Consider the following 21,713-nt stretch of genomic DNA (forward strand, 5'->3'; position numbering starts at 1 on the left):
GAATAAACAGCGGGCTATAGGAATCAGAGGAATGAATTAGTGACCTAGAAGACAGAGTAATGGAAAGTAATCAAGATGAACAGATAAGAGAAAAAAATTTTGCAAAATGAGAATAGACTTAGGGAACCCAGTGACTCCATCAAGCGTAATAATATTTACATAATAGGGGTCCCAAAAGAAGGAGAGAGGAAAGGAGGCAGAACATGTATTTGAAGAAATAATAGCTGAAAACTTCCCCAACCTAGGGAGGGAAACAGATATCCTGGTCTAGGAGGCACAGAAAATGCCTCACAAAATCAACACGAGGAGGTCCACACTGAGACACATAGTAATTGAAATGGTAAAAAGTACTGATAAAAAAAATCTTAAAAGCAACAACAAAAAAGACAGTTACATATAAGGGAAACCCCATAAGGCTATCAGCAGTTTTTTCAACAGAAACTTTGCAATCCAGAAAGGAGTGGCACGATGTATTCAAAGTGCTGACAGGAGAAAAATCTGCAGCTAAGAATACTCTATCTAGCAAAGCTATTATTCAGAATAGAAGGAGAGATAAAGAGTTTCTCAGACAAACAAAAGGTAAGGAGTTTATGACCACTAATCCAGCCCTACAAGAAATGTTAAAGGGGACTCTTTGAGTAGAAAAGAAAGACCATAAGCAAAAGTAGGAAAAGTGAGAAACATAAAATCAGTAAAAATAAGTACATCTGTAAAAATCAGTCAAGGGATTCACAAAATAAAAGGATGTAAAATATGATACTATATCCCTAAAACATGAGATAGAGGGAAAGGAACAAAAAAATGGGTTAAAACTTAAGCAACCATCAACTTAATGTAGACTGCTATATGCTGAAGATGTTATAAACAAACCTAAGAGTAACCACAAATCAAAAACCAGTAATAGATACGCAAAGATAAAGATAAAGGAATCCAAGTATATCACTAAGGAAAGACAGCAAACCGTGAGAGAAAGCAAGAGAAGAAAGGATCAGAGAAAATCTACAGAAACAACCACAAAACAAGTAACAAAATGGCAATAAAAATATATATATCAATAATTACTTTGTATTTAATGAACTAAATGCTCTAATCAAAAGACATAGGGTGGCAGAAGGGATTAAATAAAACAGAAACAACAACAACAAAAAAACAAGACCCATCTATATGCTGCCTGCAAGAGACTCATTTTAGACCTAAAGAAATCTGCAGATTCAAAGTGAGGGAATGGAGAAACATCTTGCAAATGCATGTCAAAAGAAACTTGGGGTAGCGATACTTATATTGGACAAAATGGACTTTAAAACAAAGACTCCAACAAGAGACAAAGAAGAACACCGAATAATAGCAAAGAGGACAATCTTTGTCCTTCCTGACAAGAAGATATATCAAATGTAAGTACTCATGCACTACACCTGGGAGCACCCAAATATATTTAGCCGCTATTGACAAAAATAAAGGAAATAATCAATAGGAATACAATAATAGTAGGGGATGTTAACCTCCCACTTACATCAATGGACAGATCATCCAAACAGAAAATCAATAAGAAAACAGTGGTTTTGAATGACACACTGGACCAGATGGGCCTAATAGATATGGACATAGCATTCCATTCTAAAACAGCAGAATGCACATTCTTTTCAAGTGTACATGGAACATTCTCCAGAAGAGATCACATATTGGGCCACAAAACAAGTCTCAATAAATTAAAAAATACTGAAGTTATACCATGCATCTTTTCGGACTGCAATGCTATGAAACTAGATCAACCACAAGAAAATACCTGGAAAGCGCACAAATATATGCATGTTAAATTCCATGCTACTAAACAATGGATGGGTCAACCAAGAAATCAAAGGAATCAAAAATCACATGGAAACAAAAGGAAAATGAAAATGAAGACATAATGGGCCAAAATCTTTGAAATGCAGAAAAAGCTGTTCTAAGTGGGACATTTATAGCACTACTGCCTACCCCCAAAAGCAAGAAAAATCTCAAATACACAACCTAACCTTAAAGCTAAAGGATCTAGAAAAAGAACAAAAAAACCTGAAACCAGCAGAAGGAAGGATAATACAGATAAGAGCAGAGATGAATGGGATAGAAACTAAAAAAACAAAACAAAACCACAGAACAGATCAATGAAACCAGGAGCTGGTTCTTTGAAAAGGTCAACAAAATTGATTAACCTCTAGCCAGACTCATCAGAGAGAGAGAGGGAGAGAGAGAGAGAACTCAAATAAGCAAAATCAGAAATGACAGAAGAGAAATAACAACCAACACCACAGAATATAAATGATTATAAGAGAATGTTATGAAAAATCATATGCCAAACTTTGGATAACCTGTAAGAAATGGGTAAATTCCTAGAAACATATAACCTACCAAAACTCAAGCAGGAAGAAACAGAAAACTTCAACCAATTACCAGCATTGAAACTGAATCATTAATCAAAAAACTCCCAACAAACAAAAGTTCAGGATTGGATGGCCTCACAGGTGAATTCAACCAAACAGTCAAAGTTAGAACCTATTCTTCTCAAACTATTCCAAAAAAATAGAAGAGGAAGGAACACTCCCAAATTCTACTCTATGAGGCCTACATTAACCGTAAGGCAAATAAAGATACCACAAAAAAAGAGAACCACAGATCAGTATCTCTGATGACATAGATGCAAAAATACTCAGAAAAATATTAGAAAACCAAGTCCAGCAATATATTTTAAAAAATCATTCACCATGATCAGCGTGGGATTTATTCTCGGGAGGCAAGGGTAGTTCAATATTTCCAAATGAATCAGTTTGATATATCACATCAAGAAGAAAAAGGTTAAAAACCATATGATCATTTCAACAGATGCAGAAAAAAGCATTTGACAAAGCACAACCTCCATTTATGATAAAAAACCCTCAACAAAGTAGGGTGAGAGAGAACATACCTCAACATAGTAAAGGTCTTATACGAAAACCCCACATCATACTAACATCATACTCACTGGGGAAAAACTGAGAGCTTTTCCCTTAAGGTAAGAAACAAGACAAAAATGTCCACTCTCCCCACTTCTATTCCACATAGTACTAGAAGTCCTAGCCACAGCAATCAGACAACAACAAAAAAATAAAAGGCATCCAAATAAATAAGGAAGAAGTAAAACTATCATTGTTTGCAAATGACAAAATACTATATCTAGAAACCCCTAAAGACTCCACCATAAGGCTGGTAAAACTACTGATAAATTAATTCAATAAGGTTGCAGGATACAAAATAATACACAGAAATCCATAGCATTTCTATACACTAATAATGAAGCAGCAGAAAGACAAACTAAGAAAACAATTCCATTTATAATTGTACCAAAAATAATAAAAAACCTAGGAATAAACTTAACCAAAGTGGTGAAAGACCTATACTCTGAAAATTATAAAACTCTGATAGAAGCTGGAGACAACACAGATGGAAGATTCCAGGCTCACGGACTAGAAGAACAAATATTGTTAAAATGTTCATACTACGTAAAGCAATCTACAGATTTAGTGCAATCCCTATAAAAATAACAACAGCATTTTACACAGAATTAGAAAAAACAATTCTAAAATTTGTATGAAACCAAAAAAACCCTAAATAGCCAAAGCAATCTTGAAAAAGAAAAACAAAACTGGAACTAGCATAATTCCAGACTTCAAGTTATATTACGAAGCTGTAGTAATCAAAACAGCATGGTACTGGAACAAAAATACACACATAGATCAATGGAATAGAACAGAAAGCCCAGAAATAAACTTAAAATTTTATGATCAATTAACCTCTGACAAAGGATAAAAGAGTATGCCATGGGGGAAAAAAACAAATGATGCTGGGAAAACTGGACAGCTACATGAAAAAGAATGAAACTGGGTCATTACAGCACACATAAAAATCTCAAAGTGGGTCAAGGAATTAAATGTGAGATGTGAAACCCATAAAAATCCCAGAAGAGAGCACAAGCATCAGTGATTTCTCTGACACTGGTCATAGCAACATCTTTCTAGATATGTCTCCTGAGGCAAGGGAAACAAAAGCAAAAATAAAGCATTGAGACTACATAAAAATAAAAAGCTCCTACACAGCAAAGGTAACAACCAGCAAAACTAAAAGACAACCTACTGAATGGGAATAGATATTTGCAAATGAAATATCCAGTAAAAAAGAGTTCACATGCAAAATATATAAAGAACCTATACAACTTAACACACACAAAACACTGCAATTAAAAAATGGGCAGAAATATCTGAAAAGATATTTCTCCAAAGAAGTCATCCAGATGGCTATCAGGCGCATGAAAAGATGCTCAACATCACTCATCATCAGGGAAATGCAAATCAAAACCACAATGAGGTATTACCTCACAACTGTCAGAACGGCTAAAATACAGAAAGTCAGAAACAAGTGTTGGCGAGGATTGGAGAAAAAGGAACTCTCATGCATTGTTGGTGGCAATGCAAACTGGTCCAGCCACTGTGAAAGACAGTATGGAGTTTCCTCAACAAATTAAAAATAGAACCACCCTACTGGGCATTTACCCAAAGAATACGAAAACACTAATTCAAAGGGATAGCTGCATCCCTATGTTGATTGCAGCATTATGTATGGACAATAGCCAAGCTATAGAAGCCACCCAAGTGTCCAATGGATAAAGAAGAAGTGGTGTGTGTGTGTGTGTGTGTGTGTGTGTGTGTGTGTATAAATTTCCATTGATGATATCTTGCCCATTTGCAACAACATGGATGGATCTAGAGAGTAAAATGCCAAGTGAAATAAGCCAGTCAGAAAACGACAAATACCATATGATTTCACTCATATGTGGGATTTAAGACACAAGACAAACAAACACTGGGGGAAAAAAGAATAGCAAACAAACCAAAAAACCAGACTCTTAACTAGGTAACAAACATGGCTGCCAGGGGCAGGGGTTGAAACAGGTGAAGGGGGTTAAGAGTACACTTACCATGATGAGCACTAAGTAGCATATGGAACTGTTGAAACACTATATTGCACATAGTATATTGTATATATAACACTGTATGTTAACTACACTGGAGCTAAAAAAAAAACCCAACTTATTCTATTTAGTTTCTATTTTGGCATTAAAAATAAACGAAAATTATCAATTAAGAATTTCTCAGATTTATTAGGTGCAAGTGCCATTAGCAATATATGAACATATATGAATAGTGTCTTAGAATTATATTAATATTGAACTTATTAGATTATAGTAATTTATATATTAATTTCTTCGACACATTACATTCTATTTAAACATACATAAGTTATTATATTGATAGTTCTCAGTGAGCTTAGTAATTCTCTTAAGGAGTTGTTGAAAAACTCTTATAAAATAATAAAGAATCCCACATAACATTATCTGTACAAATATCCACTGGTTTTTAAATTGAGGAATTCAGTGGGGACAGAGATTAAAAGGTTATTTTGGGAATTACTTTGGTGATAACTAATTTTTATAATAATCAGTCACTAAAATTCAACATTGTTTTTTAAAACTTTTAAAACATATTTTATTTATTTTTGAGAGAGAGAGAGAGAGACACAGTTCAAGTGGGAAGGGGCAGAGAGAGAGGGAGACACAGAATCGGAAGCAGGCTCCAGGCTCCGAGCTGTCAGCACAGAGCCTGACGCGGGGCTTGAACTCAAGAACCATGAGATCACGACCTGAGCCCAAGTCGGACGCTCAACTGGCTGAGCCACCTAGGCACCCCAACATTGTTTTTCGTAAATAAGTTGTGTATACACACCCACTTATTATTGTATTTCTGTGCCAATTCTAAAAAATTACTTGGTCAAGTTCATTACTTTTAGCATTGAGTGTATTCTGTGTTTCTCTTGGAATCAGGCCGTGAGCTGGTCTGATCTCAAATTAGCGCTGCCCTCATGGTACTAAGTCTCTAGGCCCAGGAATTCACAGATGGGACTGGCTGACAGATTACAACACGGTCAACAATGCAGTGTAATGGAAAGTGAAACGCAATTGGGGTAGGGATACTTGATCACTCAAAAGATCCAAGCTTTAGTTTCCTCTTCTATATAGTAATGATAATATGTAGTAAAATGATTTCACCAGTTGATTGTGAGTTTCAGAACCTGCTCCTCCCATGCTCTTGGCGTCATTTAACGACACCAATATCTAATCGACTGCCCAAGACAGGCCCTCGATTCTCCTTCTCCACCGCTGTCACTATGGGGACAGTGACTCGTGGCTTCCTCTTCCTGCTGTGTGCCCTATTCTGGTCGAACACAGCATTATTCACCCAGGTGTTAAATTCCTCCCTTCCCTGCACCCCCACATGATGAAACCTGTCTACTTTACGAAGATCTCCGAATACAACCCCTCCTATGCATTCCTTCCTTGTTGACTTAATTCAGGCCCTCATCTGCCCTCTGAACTACTGTAATCATCTTCAAACAGGAATCATTCCCTTCGCCTCACCCACGTGGCCACCAATTTTGATCTTTCCAGTGCAAACTGGATTACATTCCACCCTGAGTCACAGCTCTTTAGTGACCCCTTCGCCTTCAGTACAAAATCCAGATATCTTGGTCATCTGGCCTCTACCCATCCTTTCACCTCATCTCCCATAAACTCCAGTACACACACCAAATTTGGACCAAGGCCACCCTGACTGTGACCCTGAGTGCCCCGTGCTGATCATTCTTACATGCTTCTCACACAAGCTAGTCCCTTTGCTATGAATACTCCATTCTCCCTTATCTACTCGGCAGAGTCTGTTTGCAAACACAGTAAGTTCAACAGAGGTTTTCTTCTTAAGAAAGCTTTTCCTGAAGGAGCCAAGAAGGGTTTGTTATCTCCTTCTCTGTGCCAGCCCCGTTCCTAGCAGTACTTTTATTATGACTTGGTAGGTCTGGAAAACAATCGTTTGCATGTCTCTTTTTTCCTAATAGACACTGAACTTCTTGAAGGATGGGACAGTGTGCTGTCTTTGTTTAGCCAACTAATATCTCATCCTGTAAGTTGATGATCAGTAGTTTCTTGGGGTGCCTGGGTGGGGCAGTCAGTTAAGCGCCTGAGTTGACCTTGGCTCAGGTCATGATCTCAAGGTCTGTTAAGTCCGAGCCCCATGTGGAGCTCTGCCCTGGCAGCGCAGAGCCTGCTTGGGATTCTGTCTGTCCTTCTCTCTCATCTCCCCCACTTGGGCTCTCTCTCTCAAAATAAATAAATAAACTTTACATTTTTTAAGTAATAATTTCTTTTTTTTTTAATATTTATTTTTGAGAGAGACAGAGAGCGAGCAAGAGTGTGTGTGTGTGTGTGTGTGTGTGTGTGTGTGTGTGTGTGTGAGGGGGAAGGACAGAGAAAGAGGGAGACAGTATCTGAAGCTGGCTCCAGGCTCTGAGTCATCAGCACAAAGCCTGATGCAGGGCTTGAACCCACGAACCATGAGATCATGACCTGAGCCAAAGTCGGACACCTAACCGACTGAGCCACCCAGATGCCCCAAAAGTAATAATTTCTTATTGGTGGATGGATGGGTGGCTGGATGGATAGATGGATGGTTGCCTCTTCCCTCATGGACTTTATTATTTTTTTTTAAGTTTATTTATTTATTTTTGAGAGCGAGAGAAAGAGCGAGAGAAAGAGAGCGAGAGCACATGTGTGAGCAGGGGAGGAGCAGAGACAGGAGGAGAGCGAGGGAATCCCAAGCAGGCTCCGTGCTGTCAGTGCAGAGCCCTATGTGGGGCTTAAACTAAGGAACCATGAGCTCATGACCTGAGCTGAAATCAAGAGCTGGATTCTTAACCAACTGCACCACCCAAGCCCTCCCGTCATGCACTTTGGCTCTGATAATTACAGCTTTATCATCAGGAACAGCAAGATTCTTTTTCTTTTTTCTTCTTGTGCCTCTCAACAGGTGTACTTCATTATCATCCATCCAGCAACACCTGAACCCCACCAACCTTTATCTGAATCATCTTCTATTCAATAGACTCCACCCAAATGAGTTATTCTTTTCATTTTTCTTTCACAACACTTTGTATTCATTTGTACTAAAAAAAAACCTTTCAACACATTTAATTGTAATTATTAGTCTAAATTCCTATCTCCTTCCCTTTGGCTTTACATTCGTTAAGACAGCAGCTTAAATATCTCCCTCATATCTGTATTCCCAGCGGAGGCTAGCACAAGGTAGGTGATGGTACAAGATAGTAGATGCTTGCTGAATTAATTCATGAAGGTGTGCTTGAATGTATGAAATGAAAGAAGGCATTTGAGAGTTCTTTGAAACTGGAAAGCCCAAGACAAATGTTAGATACTGTTATCATCTTGATCACACCCACGAATCATATTCTTTGCTGCTTGGTTCTTTCGACCCTTGTCTAAACTATCACTTCACACAGACTTCCTTGCTCCCACTCAGAATGCATTTTGACATTAAACTAAACCCCTCAGCACTCGGATAAGATCTAGAGTATAAAGAAGTTTGACAAACAGAATCAACTGTCATCCGATTTAGTACCAGCCTTAAAACACTAGTGAATGATAACCATATTCTGAAACTGAAGATAGCCAAATCGCTTCAGGTACCACTTTGTGGCTGATGGCAATATGTCTGTCGTAAATTTATGCCTGTTCCTGATATAGAGAGAATTTGTTTATTAGTTAGGGAGCATAAACATAAAACATGCAACAGGAGAAAGAGTATATATAATATGAATGACAGGAACAAATACTTGATACAAAAATTTCAGCTTCTTCCTGGGAAATCCCAGGATATTTTACAACGACATTGTAACCACTTCATCCACCTTGAACAAGGAACTTTCTCCAGTGTGAAATGCGGGAGCCCTTCTGTATCTCAAAATCACCCCTCTGACTGCTTAGGGCAAGAGGTGAAAAATAATCACCTTAAAGGCTGGCGAAGATTGGAATAAGAAAGAATATCATTTTCATGGATCTAGAATATGGAATGAGCAGAATTAGAGTTGACACCTTGTATGAGAAGCCCTACGAGATCCCTGACGACCGGGAGGACCAGGACCTCTTTAATCCTCATCTGAAAGACGTCAAGCAGAGTACATTTTCCCAAGGTACCATTCTGACATTTGGGGTCAATCCTTTCTCCAAGTGAAAAAAAAAAAAAAGTCACTTGCATAAATGTGACTTCAGTAGCACCTTGACAGTCCCTGGAAGTCATCCAACGGAATGTCAGTTGAATGTGGCTGAGTCACCTTGTTAGACATTCATGGTGCAGGGTTACTAGTTTGTGATGGGGTGCACTTCGCCACAGTTGAGTCTCAGCGCCGGCGAGTGGATGGATGTGGGTGCTTCTCCCAACACAGAAGGGGCTACATGGCCTAAGAACATGGATTTGGAGACAAACACAGTCTAGGTTTATTCTCAGTCCCTCAGTCTGGAAGTTGAGTTCCTTAACTTTTCTGAGTCTCAAGTTTCCCTGTCTATGAAATGGGGATGATCAGACCTTCTTCATACAGTTTTTGTAAGGATTAAATGAGATAGGGCTGTTTTAAATACCTGATGATTATTATGTGTTGACTGTCTTGGTTTACCTACTATCCCCCATTAATAGCTTATACCAAATTCTGGGATTTTTTTCAGGATTTTCCTTGAACATTGTGCATGATCACTGACACTATTTTCTCCCCGTAGATTTTGGGCAACAGTAAGGAGAATTAAGGTGAATTCATTTCTTAGTCACCTTCACCCTAATGTTCAGTTATCCAGAGGGTGTTATATTACCAAATGTCTGTAAAAATAACAATATGTAATACATAATACGTGATATATGATGTATGATTTCATCTATCTATCTCCTGACATTTTCATGAGAGCACATTTTTCAGCTTCGTTTTTAACTGCATTTTCCTAATGTCCAAAATATCAGCTTTTGTTCCTCTTCTGAAGAAATCTTCTCTCCATGTGACTATGAGATTTTTAAGAGTATTTTATAGGAGGACCATTTGCCCCTTAATCATACTCCTTTCTATGTGCTGTCCTACAGAATAATTCCCACGGATTTACTTCTGAAACTTACATGTGTAGATGAATCTTACTAAACCTGTTAGCCTTCCTCTGGAAAGATATCTTCACCCAAAGCGACGTTCTTCAGATAACATATATAATGTAGGTAGCACCTATATGTAATTGACATCTGGAGAAACAGATTCCTACCTTCCCCATTCCTCTCTTAGATGAGGCGGTTACAAGACCACATCAAAGAGATCAATCATGGCCTCATGGGCCACTGCGAGGCCTTGGCTTTGTCTCTGAGGGACATGGGAAGCCACTGGTGAGTTGTGAGCACTTGAGAGACCTGGTCTGACTTAGTTGTGGTGATAGCACTTTGGTTGCTACATGTGAATAGAAAGTACTAGACCAAAGGCAGAAAAGCAAAGAGAGCAGCTGCGAAAGAGATGGTGGTGATTTGGACCAGGAGGGTAGAGGGAGAGTTGGTGACACGTCCAGATTCCGGACACATTTTGAAAGTTGAACCAAAAAGCTGTCCCGGCAGGCTAGATGTGTAGTGTGAGATGAAGCCTGTCAAGGACGATAGCAAGGTTCTTGGCCTGAGCAAACGAATGGATGGAGTTGCTGTCAGAAGAGAGAGGGAAGGGTGTTGGGACAGCTGGTTTATGGTGGTCGAGGAGGGGTTTAGTCTGCTATCTATTAGACATCTCAGTGAGGATGGCAAACGGGCCATTAGACATGCAGTTCTGGACTTCAGGAGTCCAGCCTGGGATAGGAGACTCTTAATATGTGCCCCTTAATATTTGTAAGAGGCTCAGGGCAATGTCAGGCTCCTGGTAAGAAAGTAAGCAATGGTCATAATTAATATAGTTCCTTCTCCTTCTTTGACCATGTCAATGAAATTGTCTAATAGAACTATAATGGTCAAATACTGCCTACTGTATATATCTACCCTTTGAGCTAGCAAACAAAGAACTCTTCAAAGTAATCCTTTCTTACTTTTCAGGTTTATCATGGCCCAGCCCCCACACTACCCTTTGACGGAAATTCTCCATTTTTTTCTTTTCTTTTTTTTTTTAAAGTTTATTTATTTATTTTTGAGAGGCAGAGAGAGTGTGTGAGAGTAGGGGAGGGGCAGAGAGAGAGAGGGAGACAGAGAATCCCAAGCAGGTTCTGTGCTGTTAGCACAAGCCCAACATGGGGCCCCATATCACAAACCATGAGCTCATGACCTGAGCCAGAAATTGAGAGTCACATGCTTAACCGACTGAGCCACCCAGGTGCCCCATATTCCCCATTTTTCGAGTGCATTTTGTGGGAGGGAATTAAATTTCAAAATAAAGATTTAAAAAACCCTTTGTGTGCTACAGTCAGTGTAATTCTGGAAAACGTCCTTTGAGCACAAAATGTTTAGCAGAAGTCATATAGATTGAGGATGAAGATAGGTGATTCTAGCACTGAAATGAATTTATATTTCAACACATCACCTTGAATAAGCCTCTAATCTCTCACATCCCAGTTTCCTCATCTGTAAAATTGAGACCAGTGGGATTACGGAGAATATGAAATGGGGTAACAAATATAAAGTGCTTTAGCACGATGCCAGACACATGGTAAGTTCTTATAATTTTTAGCTATCATGATGATAAGCAATTTTATTTTTTCATTTTCAGTTGGAACTAAGATGAAAAAGTTTCCTACGGCTTTTCATTTACTACAGGCTTCTCATTGAATATCTATCTTGGTATGTCATTCAAAATCTAGAAAACTTAGTCTAAAGACATTAGGCCACAGAAAGAATAAAGACATTAGAAGCAGAAAAGAGTCTGATCCAACGTGTTACTGGCCCCTACATCCCTGGTTTGTCTCCCCCCACCGCCCACCTACCCAGTAATTAACACACTGAAGGAACTGACTCAAAAGAAACACACTAAACTTATCTTTTCCTTCTTATGTTATTTTAATTGTGCATATTTTGTTTTTAAGCATGGTTCTTTGGGGGAAAACAGAATGTGTCTACTATAGAAAAACACATATTCTTTTAGGCAAGTAATTTTGGAAGCAAAAGATGGTCCCCGGGGTAAGAAGATGGAAAAGGAATAGTATTAGAAGACAGCACGGAACTAATGCACATCTTATAGTATAAAAGAAAGATATTTTAGCCTCCCTGCCTAAAACAACATCGTGAACTCTAAGTTATGCTGAATTGTTGAATAGAATAAAAAGGAAGCAGCTACAATATGACTGCTCAAAGTGAAAGTCAATAGTCAGCTCCTAGGGAGCATCCCAAGACAGCAGAAAACTCTTGCACTCATGACACACAGAGGCTTAATTGGTCCTCCCATGGTTTGGAAGAAAGGCCTTAAAAATACTTGTGACCTCTTAGAAGCAGATTTATAGACATATGATAGTGCTTTAATCCTTGCATCCTGGAATAGCCAAGGTAATAGAATATCAGTGGAGAAAAGCCTAGTAAGACAATGATCATCTGATAAATCCCACTCTGCACCAGGCCAATTTGGGATCTCAATCACTTCCATAATCTACACCCTTACCACCCTTCACACAATGTCTAATGGGGTGCACTTTTCCCCTCACATTTTTTCTATATTGTCTCCTGAAGAATCAATCCTTCCTCCCTTCCCTCCCTTCCCTCCTCCCTCCCTCCCTCCCTCCCTCCCTCCCTCCCTCCCTTCCTTCCTTCCTTCCTTCTTTCCTTCCTTCCTTCCTTCCTTCCTTCCTTCCTTCCTTCCTTCCTTCCTATTTTTCCATGTGTTTGAATCTCTACCATGGTATTTTGGGGGTTGACCTAATGCGTCCCTTTTTACTTATTATAATCTAAATTTCTCGAGATAATCTACTCTTGCTCTGGACTCTGCTCCCCTGTCTGTAGCCTGTGTTTATCTCACATACCTCTCCTTTCCCATTCATTTACACAGTCTTACATCATAAGATAGTGTTATTCTTACTATGATCGCTAAAGAAATGAGAAGATATCCATAAAGATTATCACAAAATAATAAATTCTATTTAAAAATAGGTACACCAGAACACAAATAAATATCTGTAGGAATTTTGCCCCCCTTTTTAAAAAGAAGCAATGACATTCACAAAGGCCTTGGAATTAATTTTGGAACCACCTTATGATCTTCATAAGAAAATCTCCTTACCTTAGCTTCATGTTTTACGCAGATTAGTATTACTCACCTAGTTCACCAGGCTGATGCCAAGTTCCCTTCGATAGTTTCCAGAGCTCACAGCTGTTCCGCTGCTATGAAGGATTTCCAAAAGAATACGGAACATATCCTGAAGACAGTTCTGAAGGAGAATTGCAAGATTGTTTTTGAGTAATGGCAACATAATTAAAATGTCTATAGTTCCCAAGCACTTTAGAAGGGAAACTCCCTTTTAGATATGGTAAATTCCCTTATTTCTGGTAACAAGTTGAACTTACTATTTTACAGTCACATCCTAAGAGCGGACTCAAACTTCTGTTATTTTAATTATGTTCCAGTACATGGTGTACTTAAAACTTTTAATCTGTATATGTGGAAAATATGCTCTTGATAATTACACTGTGTCCGTCTTATTGTCTCTAGGACTATACTTGATAAAAAGGAACTCCTGGAGTTTGCTCAACTTGGCTGTTACTTGGAATATGATCTCTTTGGGACTGAACTCCTTCATTACCAATTCAACCCGGATATCGACATGCCCAATGATAATAAAAGAATTAGGAGGTAAATATGATGAAATCCCTGATAGTGTTCCCTTTTACCAGTCCTTTTTGATTCATATCTGGGTAGGTATTAGCAAAGATTCGGAAAACAGTGAGCAGGCAGAAGCAGAGACTTGCAGAAAAAAATGTATCAATGCTGTTTTGGGGAGAGAAATCTCTATATATTATTTCAAGAAGCAAATGAGTCATCCTAAGTAGGCAAAAGCTTAGCAGAGCCTTAGGAGTTCAGTGCAGATGGGCAGCTGACAAGAAACAGATAATACTTAACCCCTGCCATGACAAAAAGAGAACAAAGATGCTTTCATCTTTCTATCCCTAATGAAGTAAGTGGTTTCTTTCCCATGTTGACCACATTGAAGTCCTAACCTCCTACAACGTGTGTGTGAAATGCTTTATCAAAAAGATTCACTATGGAGATGACTGAAACTTAAATGCTGTAAGTAGAATGTCTAAAGACCAAACATCATATAGAATTTGACCCCTCAAAATTGTCGAAGCAACAAATTGTCCGAGTCATTCTCTGTAACCAAGTGGAAAGTTTCTGGAGTCAAGGATGGATGGATGGTTACCTGGTTTGTCCTGGTTACACAATGATGTGAACATTGGATGCACCAAGTTAGGGAATCTGGGAGGAGAAACAGATTTGGGATTGACAAGGATGACTTTGGTTTGGGAATAATCTAAGAGTAGCTATCCAGCGGGGCTGTGGATAAGGCTGTGAGGCTCAGGGCAGAGATCTGGACTCAGACATAAATCTAGGCATCTTTGGTTTGTATGTCATGGTTGGCAGCGTGGGAATGAATGAGATCACTCAGAGGAGAGAATGAGGACAGAACTCTGGGGAACACTGATATTTAAGGAATGGACTCAGGAAGAGTCACTCAAGGACAGATCGAAAAGTTTTCAAAGTGAGAAGAGAATCAGGGAAATATGTTGTTGTGCAAGTAGGTGCAGGAGACTGTTTGGAGCAGAAGGGCTTGGGCAACTGACAGGTGGCAGGCATCAGTGAGGTAAAGGCTGGAGATTCTCACTGTGCAGTCAGTGAGGTCTCCGTAGAAAAGCCTTGAAGAATGAGTAGGGGGTAAGGAAGAGGAGAGAGAAGGTGGGGTTACTCTTTCAAGAAGCTTGGTGGTCAGGGGAAGCAGGGGCATAGGGTCAAAGTGAGAAGACAAGATAGGATCAAGGGAAGGTTTTGTCAAGGGTCCAGCAATGTTTGGGGCACCTGGGTGGCTCAGTCAGTTGAACATCCGACTCTTGATTTCGGCTCAGGTCATGATCCCAGGATCATGGCTGGGCTCTACTCTGAGTGTGGAGCCTGCTTAAGAGACTTTCTCTCTCTCCCTCTGCCCTTTTTCCCCATTCACTCTTTCTCTCTCTCTCTCAAACTAACGAAGGGTTAAGCAATGTTTATGTGGCTGAGAGCAAAAGCAGAGACACAAAGAGAACAAATCGCAGGAAGAAGTACCTCTTCTATAGGGTTATGGAATTTATATGAAATAAAGCATGAAGAGTTTTTTCCTGAATGTCTGGTGCAGAATATGAAAATAGTCGATCGACACTAACTTAAAACAATCTGGAGAGAGGAGATATAGAGCAAGCTTTCCAAGGAGACAAACAGATGGCAGCTGGGAAGCAAACAGAAAGTTGGTTGAAAGGTGTAAGGCGAGTAATGGGGTGAATGCAGATAGATGTGGTGAGAATGGGAACCCGAGGACATATGACCACCTGTGTTCTGTAGGGTCCCTGTGAAGTCAACATGGTTATCTTCTGCGAAGGAGGGAACAGATTCAGGGCAGGACCTTGTAGAAGAGGAGGAAGGCTGGGAATGGACACTGAGTGTATGAGACAGATACTGATAGGACAGTGTGTGTGAGACCCCGGTGAGGCTCAAGATCATGTCTGCACGACGGAACATGGGCACCAGTGCACATGACTTGGTGATTATTCCGCCCCCCCCCAAAAGTTTTGTATTTTGATAATAAGACCAAAGAAGCTTTGAGGAGAAGCAGAAAACGTGAACAGTTAGAGAGACTGAGGGTTGGGATTCTGTCTGAAAAATGTGGTCGACAGGGGATCTGGGGTGGGGTTGAGTGAGGGTCCTGAGGTCCAAGACGAACAGAAGAAGGTATAGAGAAAAGTAAGAAGAGGTGGGAATAACATAGCAGCGGCAACCAATCAGAAGCTTGAGTGAGGGGGAATGTACCCAGAAGACGGTGAGGGAAAAAGAGAAATGTGACTCGTGGTCGGGGTGGGAGAGTGAAGATTGGGATTTTTAGAGAGGAAGTAGTCTTCTGGGACGGAGACGGGCCAGAATGTGGTTAAGGGTGTAGAAAACTGTGTGGGCTACGAGTAAAGACACCAGACCTACAGAAGTGATGTCCAGAAACGGAGGCTAAAGCAGCAACGGTAGGACATACACCCACACTGGAATTGAGGGGAAGATCTGTGGCCACAGTCGGGGACAGCCCTCAGCTCTTAGCGTGGGTGGCCAACCTTTACACCTGTGTGCCTTCTGCCCGTCCCTGCATATGGGTACTCCTCCTGCATGACCTCATTAACAGTAAAATAGGCTTCAAGTTCAATATCATCAGGGAGAGCTAGCTGATCCATGTAATGCTTGCTATGTAAATATGGAGATGCTCAGCTGTACAGGAGCAAACTGACCTGACCAATGAAGCTAGGACTTAAAACACATTTTTTTTAAACCACTGAAATCAGTTCTCTAATACACCAATTTATTGTTCCGTTTTGTTGTTGTTAATTTTGCGTCAAGATTTTACCTAACTTTCTTAGGAGCACCATTCGGTACAGGCAGACAAGTTACCCCAGGGCCCTACGAGCCTGGGCCAGGCTGCGAGATGAATATTCTTTGGAATTTAAAGTGGGGGAGTAGGGTAGGGCTTTCTCATCTTTCATGATCTCCAAACCCTGTTTCCGGATGAATGCCCTCAACATACGTTTTACGATTCATCTTGGAAATGGGAAGTTTGCTTCTAAGACCCACTTCCTTTTCCTAAGCCCCTTTGTGGCAGCGAGCTGCATCTTTTATATCTTCTGAAGCAACCCTACGCCACCCATGCGGCTCCCAGACCTTGACTAAGAGAGAGGGGATCGGCAGAGGGGGTCTGAAGGATATATGGGGGGAGGATGACCAGCACCTCTCCTCACATTCCTCCTTGATAACTTCTGGCTATTAATTCAAGAACAAGAATTTAATTTTGGCCAGCTTTCATTGAGCCAAATGTAAACATTCTAGATGTCTGGAAATACATCAAAATATATATGCGATATATGCGTGTTCATGTATATGTATGCAAGCTTTATCTTCCCTAAATTAAAATCATGCATAAGGTCACTTGGCTCAAGCACAATTCACGGTAATTACCGAATGACCTTTAGGCAGGGGGTGTGTTCCAGCACCCCCCTCGTCTGCCATCTCTTGGGCACTTGATTTTCATCATCCATTGGCAGTCCCTTTCTGAGCCTTAGTCATCTTACATCTCTGAACTGCAAGAACATAGAAGCACGCTTCTGCCTACCTCTGGTTTTCAGCACCAGAAATTCTGTGTCTGACACCTGTTTTCAATCTTACGCTCCATTTCTCAAATCTTATTATATCTCTGCCTTTTCACACTTTGTAGTCTCTCTCTAATATTTGTTTGCAAAACACTAACTCATTTGTATTTCTATAATTACTGTCATTTTTGTCTTCTCATCTACAGTGGTTCCTTCCTTCTGGCAGCGTCTCGGAACTACTGTTCTTCCACACAATGGCACAGCATGAGAGAGGAGCTTTTATTTTAAGACTGGCCAAGTCATATCTTGATTTGATAGTCAGGAGAGAACTGTTTTGTAGAGTCATAGCAGTGTCTTTGTCGTGAGGTAACTAGTCTCTACGTTCTTGACTTAAATCAGTTCTAAGGATTCTCAGTTTTAAGCGAGTGTCTTAGCCATTATACTCTTTCCTTACTCCTTCACAATTGAGTAGCAGTGTTGCAGGAACAACAACAAGAATCCGCTGTTCCATACGATATGCCTCTGACGTAATACGATATCGCTTTTTTTTCCTCAGACAAGGGAAAGAGACAAAAACTTCTGGGAAATGCTCAGAGACGATAAGGAGGAAGGCATACCCTAAAATTTCCCATAACGTGACACTCCTTCTCAGTTGTGGATTAAGGGTTGCCACACTCAGTTTCAGCGTGGGCATGCATTCTGTCAAGTCTTTCTCTCTTCTCATAAATGACCCTAGAACTTTCTAGGGAATTGCCTCAAAGAGAGTTCCAAAAGTAACTTCAGGTCAGAGCTTTTGGACATTGTACAGATTTACGAGGTAAATATCCATGGTGGCTCAAACAGCATCCAAGTACTTACAGGACATGCGTATGAATGACACGAATACAGATTTCTAGACAAAAATGCTCGACGTGGCTCTTGTTAGGCACGACCTAGGAACACAATGTCTCACCTTCAATTATTATTTTATTTTAAAATGTATGTTCTCAGAGGGCAGAGCTCTGTGTCTGAGGTTTCTGTGCAGTGGCCCAATTTTGCTTACTTTTAGTAGTTACTAAATATGACTCACGCGCCAGGATGCCAAGAAATGTCACAGACACAAAAAGGATATCTTTTGAATAATTAGCCCTTGGAGGAAGGTGCTGTCTGACCATCTAGATTCATTTGGGAATCCAGAGACTGACATGACCATGAAGAGAATGCCAGGGAAGAGCCATTGTCTCCACTTTGCACCTTCTGCCAGTAGAATCCCGTGGAAGTCATGACAGACACTGCCCAGAGTCCAGACACACACAGATGGTGGCTGTCAGGAGGTGACTCACACTATAGATTACAGCATTTAACAAAGCAAAGAGGATTAGATGTTTAGACAGTAGTTGGAAAGCCCTTCTCCAGTCAACTGGCTATAAATTTAAAGGAACGGCTTGGTATTTACAGCAATCTTGTTGAGATAGAAGGAAGACAGAGTAAATTTGTACTGGTTGATTTAATACAGTGCTCCAAGACTACTACTACTAAGTCAGAATTCTCGTAGACTTCAAAGGAACAGATGCTCAAAATACAGAAGTACCCTTCCTGATCTTTTGAAAATGACCATTTCGCTTATCGTATGCCCCTTCCTTTCAAATCAACTGATCTGACTCTCAGAATGTTTTACCTTTGCGAAGGTTCCTTTTGCTTCTCTGTTTTAATCAGAAATTGCCATTGATTTTATTTGCTAGAAAATAAGAGAGAGAGAGAGAGAGAGAGAGAGAGACACGGGGTGGGAGGAGAGTGAGGTCTGGAAAATGGGACCACCGAGGGAGGTATTTTAGAGTGGAGAGCTGGATACAAACCTAGAACGAAGTTATTTCGTGAAATGCCCAAGCAGCCATTCACTCAGATTGGCACATCCTATTAGAACTATTTTTAATGCCGTATTGTAGGCACTGTCATAAATATCACAGGCTGGAAGTTTCTGTGTGCATGGAATAAGGATCATGTTCCTGCTACGATGCAATATTACCTTTATCATCACCACGCAATCTTTATTAAGGGTCTCCCAGTACACATGCCATAGAAGAAGGCAGTATCTCTACAGCAAGCACAATAGATTTATGAGTAAAAAGTTGAAAGCACCCTGATCATTTTAAATGTGAGACAAATGCCATATAATGAGTTGACATTTTTCACAGAGTGCGTCTTCTGGTGGATGAAGGCTACGAAGATCGAATTCTGATGGCACACGACATACATACGAAGCATCGGCTGATGAAGTATGGAGGTCACGGCTACTCTCATATACTTACCAACATTGTTCCTAAAATGTTGCTTAGAGGGATCACTGAGAATGCACTTGATAAGATACTAATAGAGAACCCTAAGCAATGGCTAACTTTCAAGTAGGATGGTTGTTTACAGACTCACACCTTGAGTAGAAAGCTCGCAGAGAACATTTTTCAGTGATTTCAAACCCACAGTGAGATATTAATCAGGGCTATGTAGGACGAATGACGGATCATTTCCTATTTATGAGAATTAGAAATTTTGCCTTCTCAGAAACCAGCTGGTACATCGGTACCTTTAGGAAGTTACTGACCTAACGGAGCCCTCTTGTTCTGCCTTTAACAAAATAAATACAGAAGCACCTATTTCCAAACAGTGATTTACATTCTGTATCCCCTCTAGCAAAGTTTTGCTTTGTTTTGTTTTCTTAATCTATCAGCTGCACTACTTGAGGAAATTTAAAGTGTTTCTAGTTAAATTACCCTCTTCTGGAGCAATCTAATGTTTCTTGTAATATTGATGATCCTACTAATTATCCTGCTGTTCTTTAATTAATGCTTAATGAATAATATGGCACTTGAAAATAGCTTCTGCAGCAAGGGAAGTTAAAGTTTGAGGCTTTTTCCCCCCCAAAGGACACTGTAATACAATCACCAACTCACAATGATAAAAATATTGTCGAAGCTTGATTATATTCATTATATATTGTAGAAGTTGTCTACCTATCTATATTGACTGGTAATAAATCAGTTTTGTTGCCTGTGGCTTCCTGGTATCCATTTTTGCTGTAAAGCTTTGTTAGTTTAAACATTTGTATAAGGGGGCATGAACACATAATACTGAATTATAAAAATTCAATGGTAAAAGTCAAAATATATTACATAATATAGTTTAATGAATCATTACATTTATAATAACAAAGGCCACAGTTTAATTAATAATATATATGCAAAAAAAGAGAAATGTTTGCCATATATATATATTCCCTTTATTTCCCTTACCTTTTATTTGTTTTTCCTTGGGCCTAAACAGAGAAAATGATGCTTAGTTATCTGAAGAAAAGGTCAGATCTATTAGAAATGGCATTCTGACTCGAGCCTACTCTTCAAAAGGTACCCACCCCAGATGTTTTGTGTAAATAAAGCCTTTTTAAAACTCTTAGTTGATGTGCACTGCTGTTTATACATTAATCTTTTGGTTGATTCCTCATTATGCTATTTGTTACAAACAAAAACAAAAACAAAAAAAACCCAAAAACTCCAAACCCCAGCTACCAATTCCTCTTTGATAAATATATATCGTTCAATAGAAGTAAATTCGTTGAAACCCCATTATCGGTTATCTAACATATTAGAAAGGCCAAATAGAATTAGTCATTATTCCTGATGAATGGGCTAAGCATTTTTGATCATAGACATCATGACAGTGACTCCGACCAAGGCATTTAAACTAAGCAAACAGCACCTTCAGATGGGAACATCATGCATAACTCTTTTGGAAAGTCGAGGTTTACGAAACACAAGATATTTCTGTGGCTCAAAGACGATCACGCTTTCTGTGTATTAGAACATAAAGTACCCAAGAGGAACGAGCCAGGGGAACAAACTAATTCCTTTAAATGAAAAAATGCAAATGTCCTTCACCAGTAAAACAAGCAGATTTTTAAATCCCTGTTTTTGAAATCTACTTGTCAGAGTCTTCAAAGGCAACCGAGGAGGTGGGGGGGGGGGGAGGGAGGGGTGGGGACAGATTTTTCATTGTAACAGTGGAAGTTGTCCGATAGGGAGGATATATCAACATGCATTTTTAATCTTTTTCTTAGATTAAAGAGATGGCTTTTGGCAGTGTATTTTAACCAGAGAGAAATGATTTGCACTACTCTCAGAATCTACTTTACTGTCAGCTTTAATCCACCTGAGAAAAAAGAAAAAAGTGATCATTCAAATGCATATAATTCATAGACATTGCAAAAAAGAGCCACCCGTTTCTGCAGTCCTAATATTAACAGTCTGACACAGAATGCGGTGGGAATATTGATTGGCATATGGTAATAAAGAAGCCGTAGGCTTAATTTACAGACATGTGACGTATAGGGCATTTTAACCTAATAAACTTTACGTTTCTGGGTAGCTCGTAAAAGAGAAGCCATTTCAATTGTTTTGCTATTCCATACACTTTTGTAATCCAAAATATATT

At 39.6% G+C, this 21,713-nt stretch overlaps 1 protein-coding gene across 1 annotated transcript in view; it reads left to right on the forward strand.

Annotated features, from left to right (window-relative positions):
• Positions 1-20,314, forward strand: part of PTER (phosphotriesterase related) — a 34,073-nt gene extending 13,759 nt beyond the window's left edge. Inside the window, exons 3-4 of the mRNA XM_042945000.1 lie at positions 13,597-13,737; positions 19,427-20,314. Of these exons, the coding sequence (XP_042800934.1) occupies positions 13,597-13,737; positions 19,427-19,637 (352 nt within the window). The 3' untranslated portion in view covers positions 19,638-20,314. The remainder of the gene's footprint in view (positions 1-13,596; positions 13,738-19,426) is intronic.
• Positions 20,315-21,713: the final 1,399 nt, after the last annotated feature.

The sequence above is a fragment of the Panthera leo genome, chromosome B4 (genome assembly GCF_018350215.1).
Source record: "Panthera leo isolate Ple1 chromosome B4, P.leo_Ple1_pat1.1, whole genome shotgun sequence".
NCBI lineage: Eukaryota > Metazoa > Chordata > Mammalia > Carnivora > Felidae > Panthera > Panthera leo.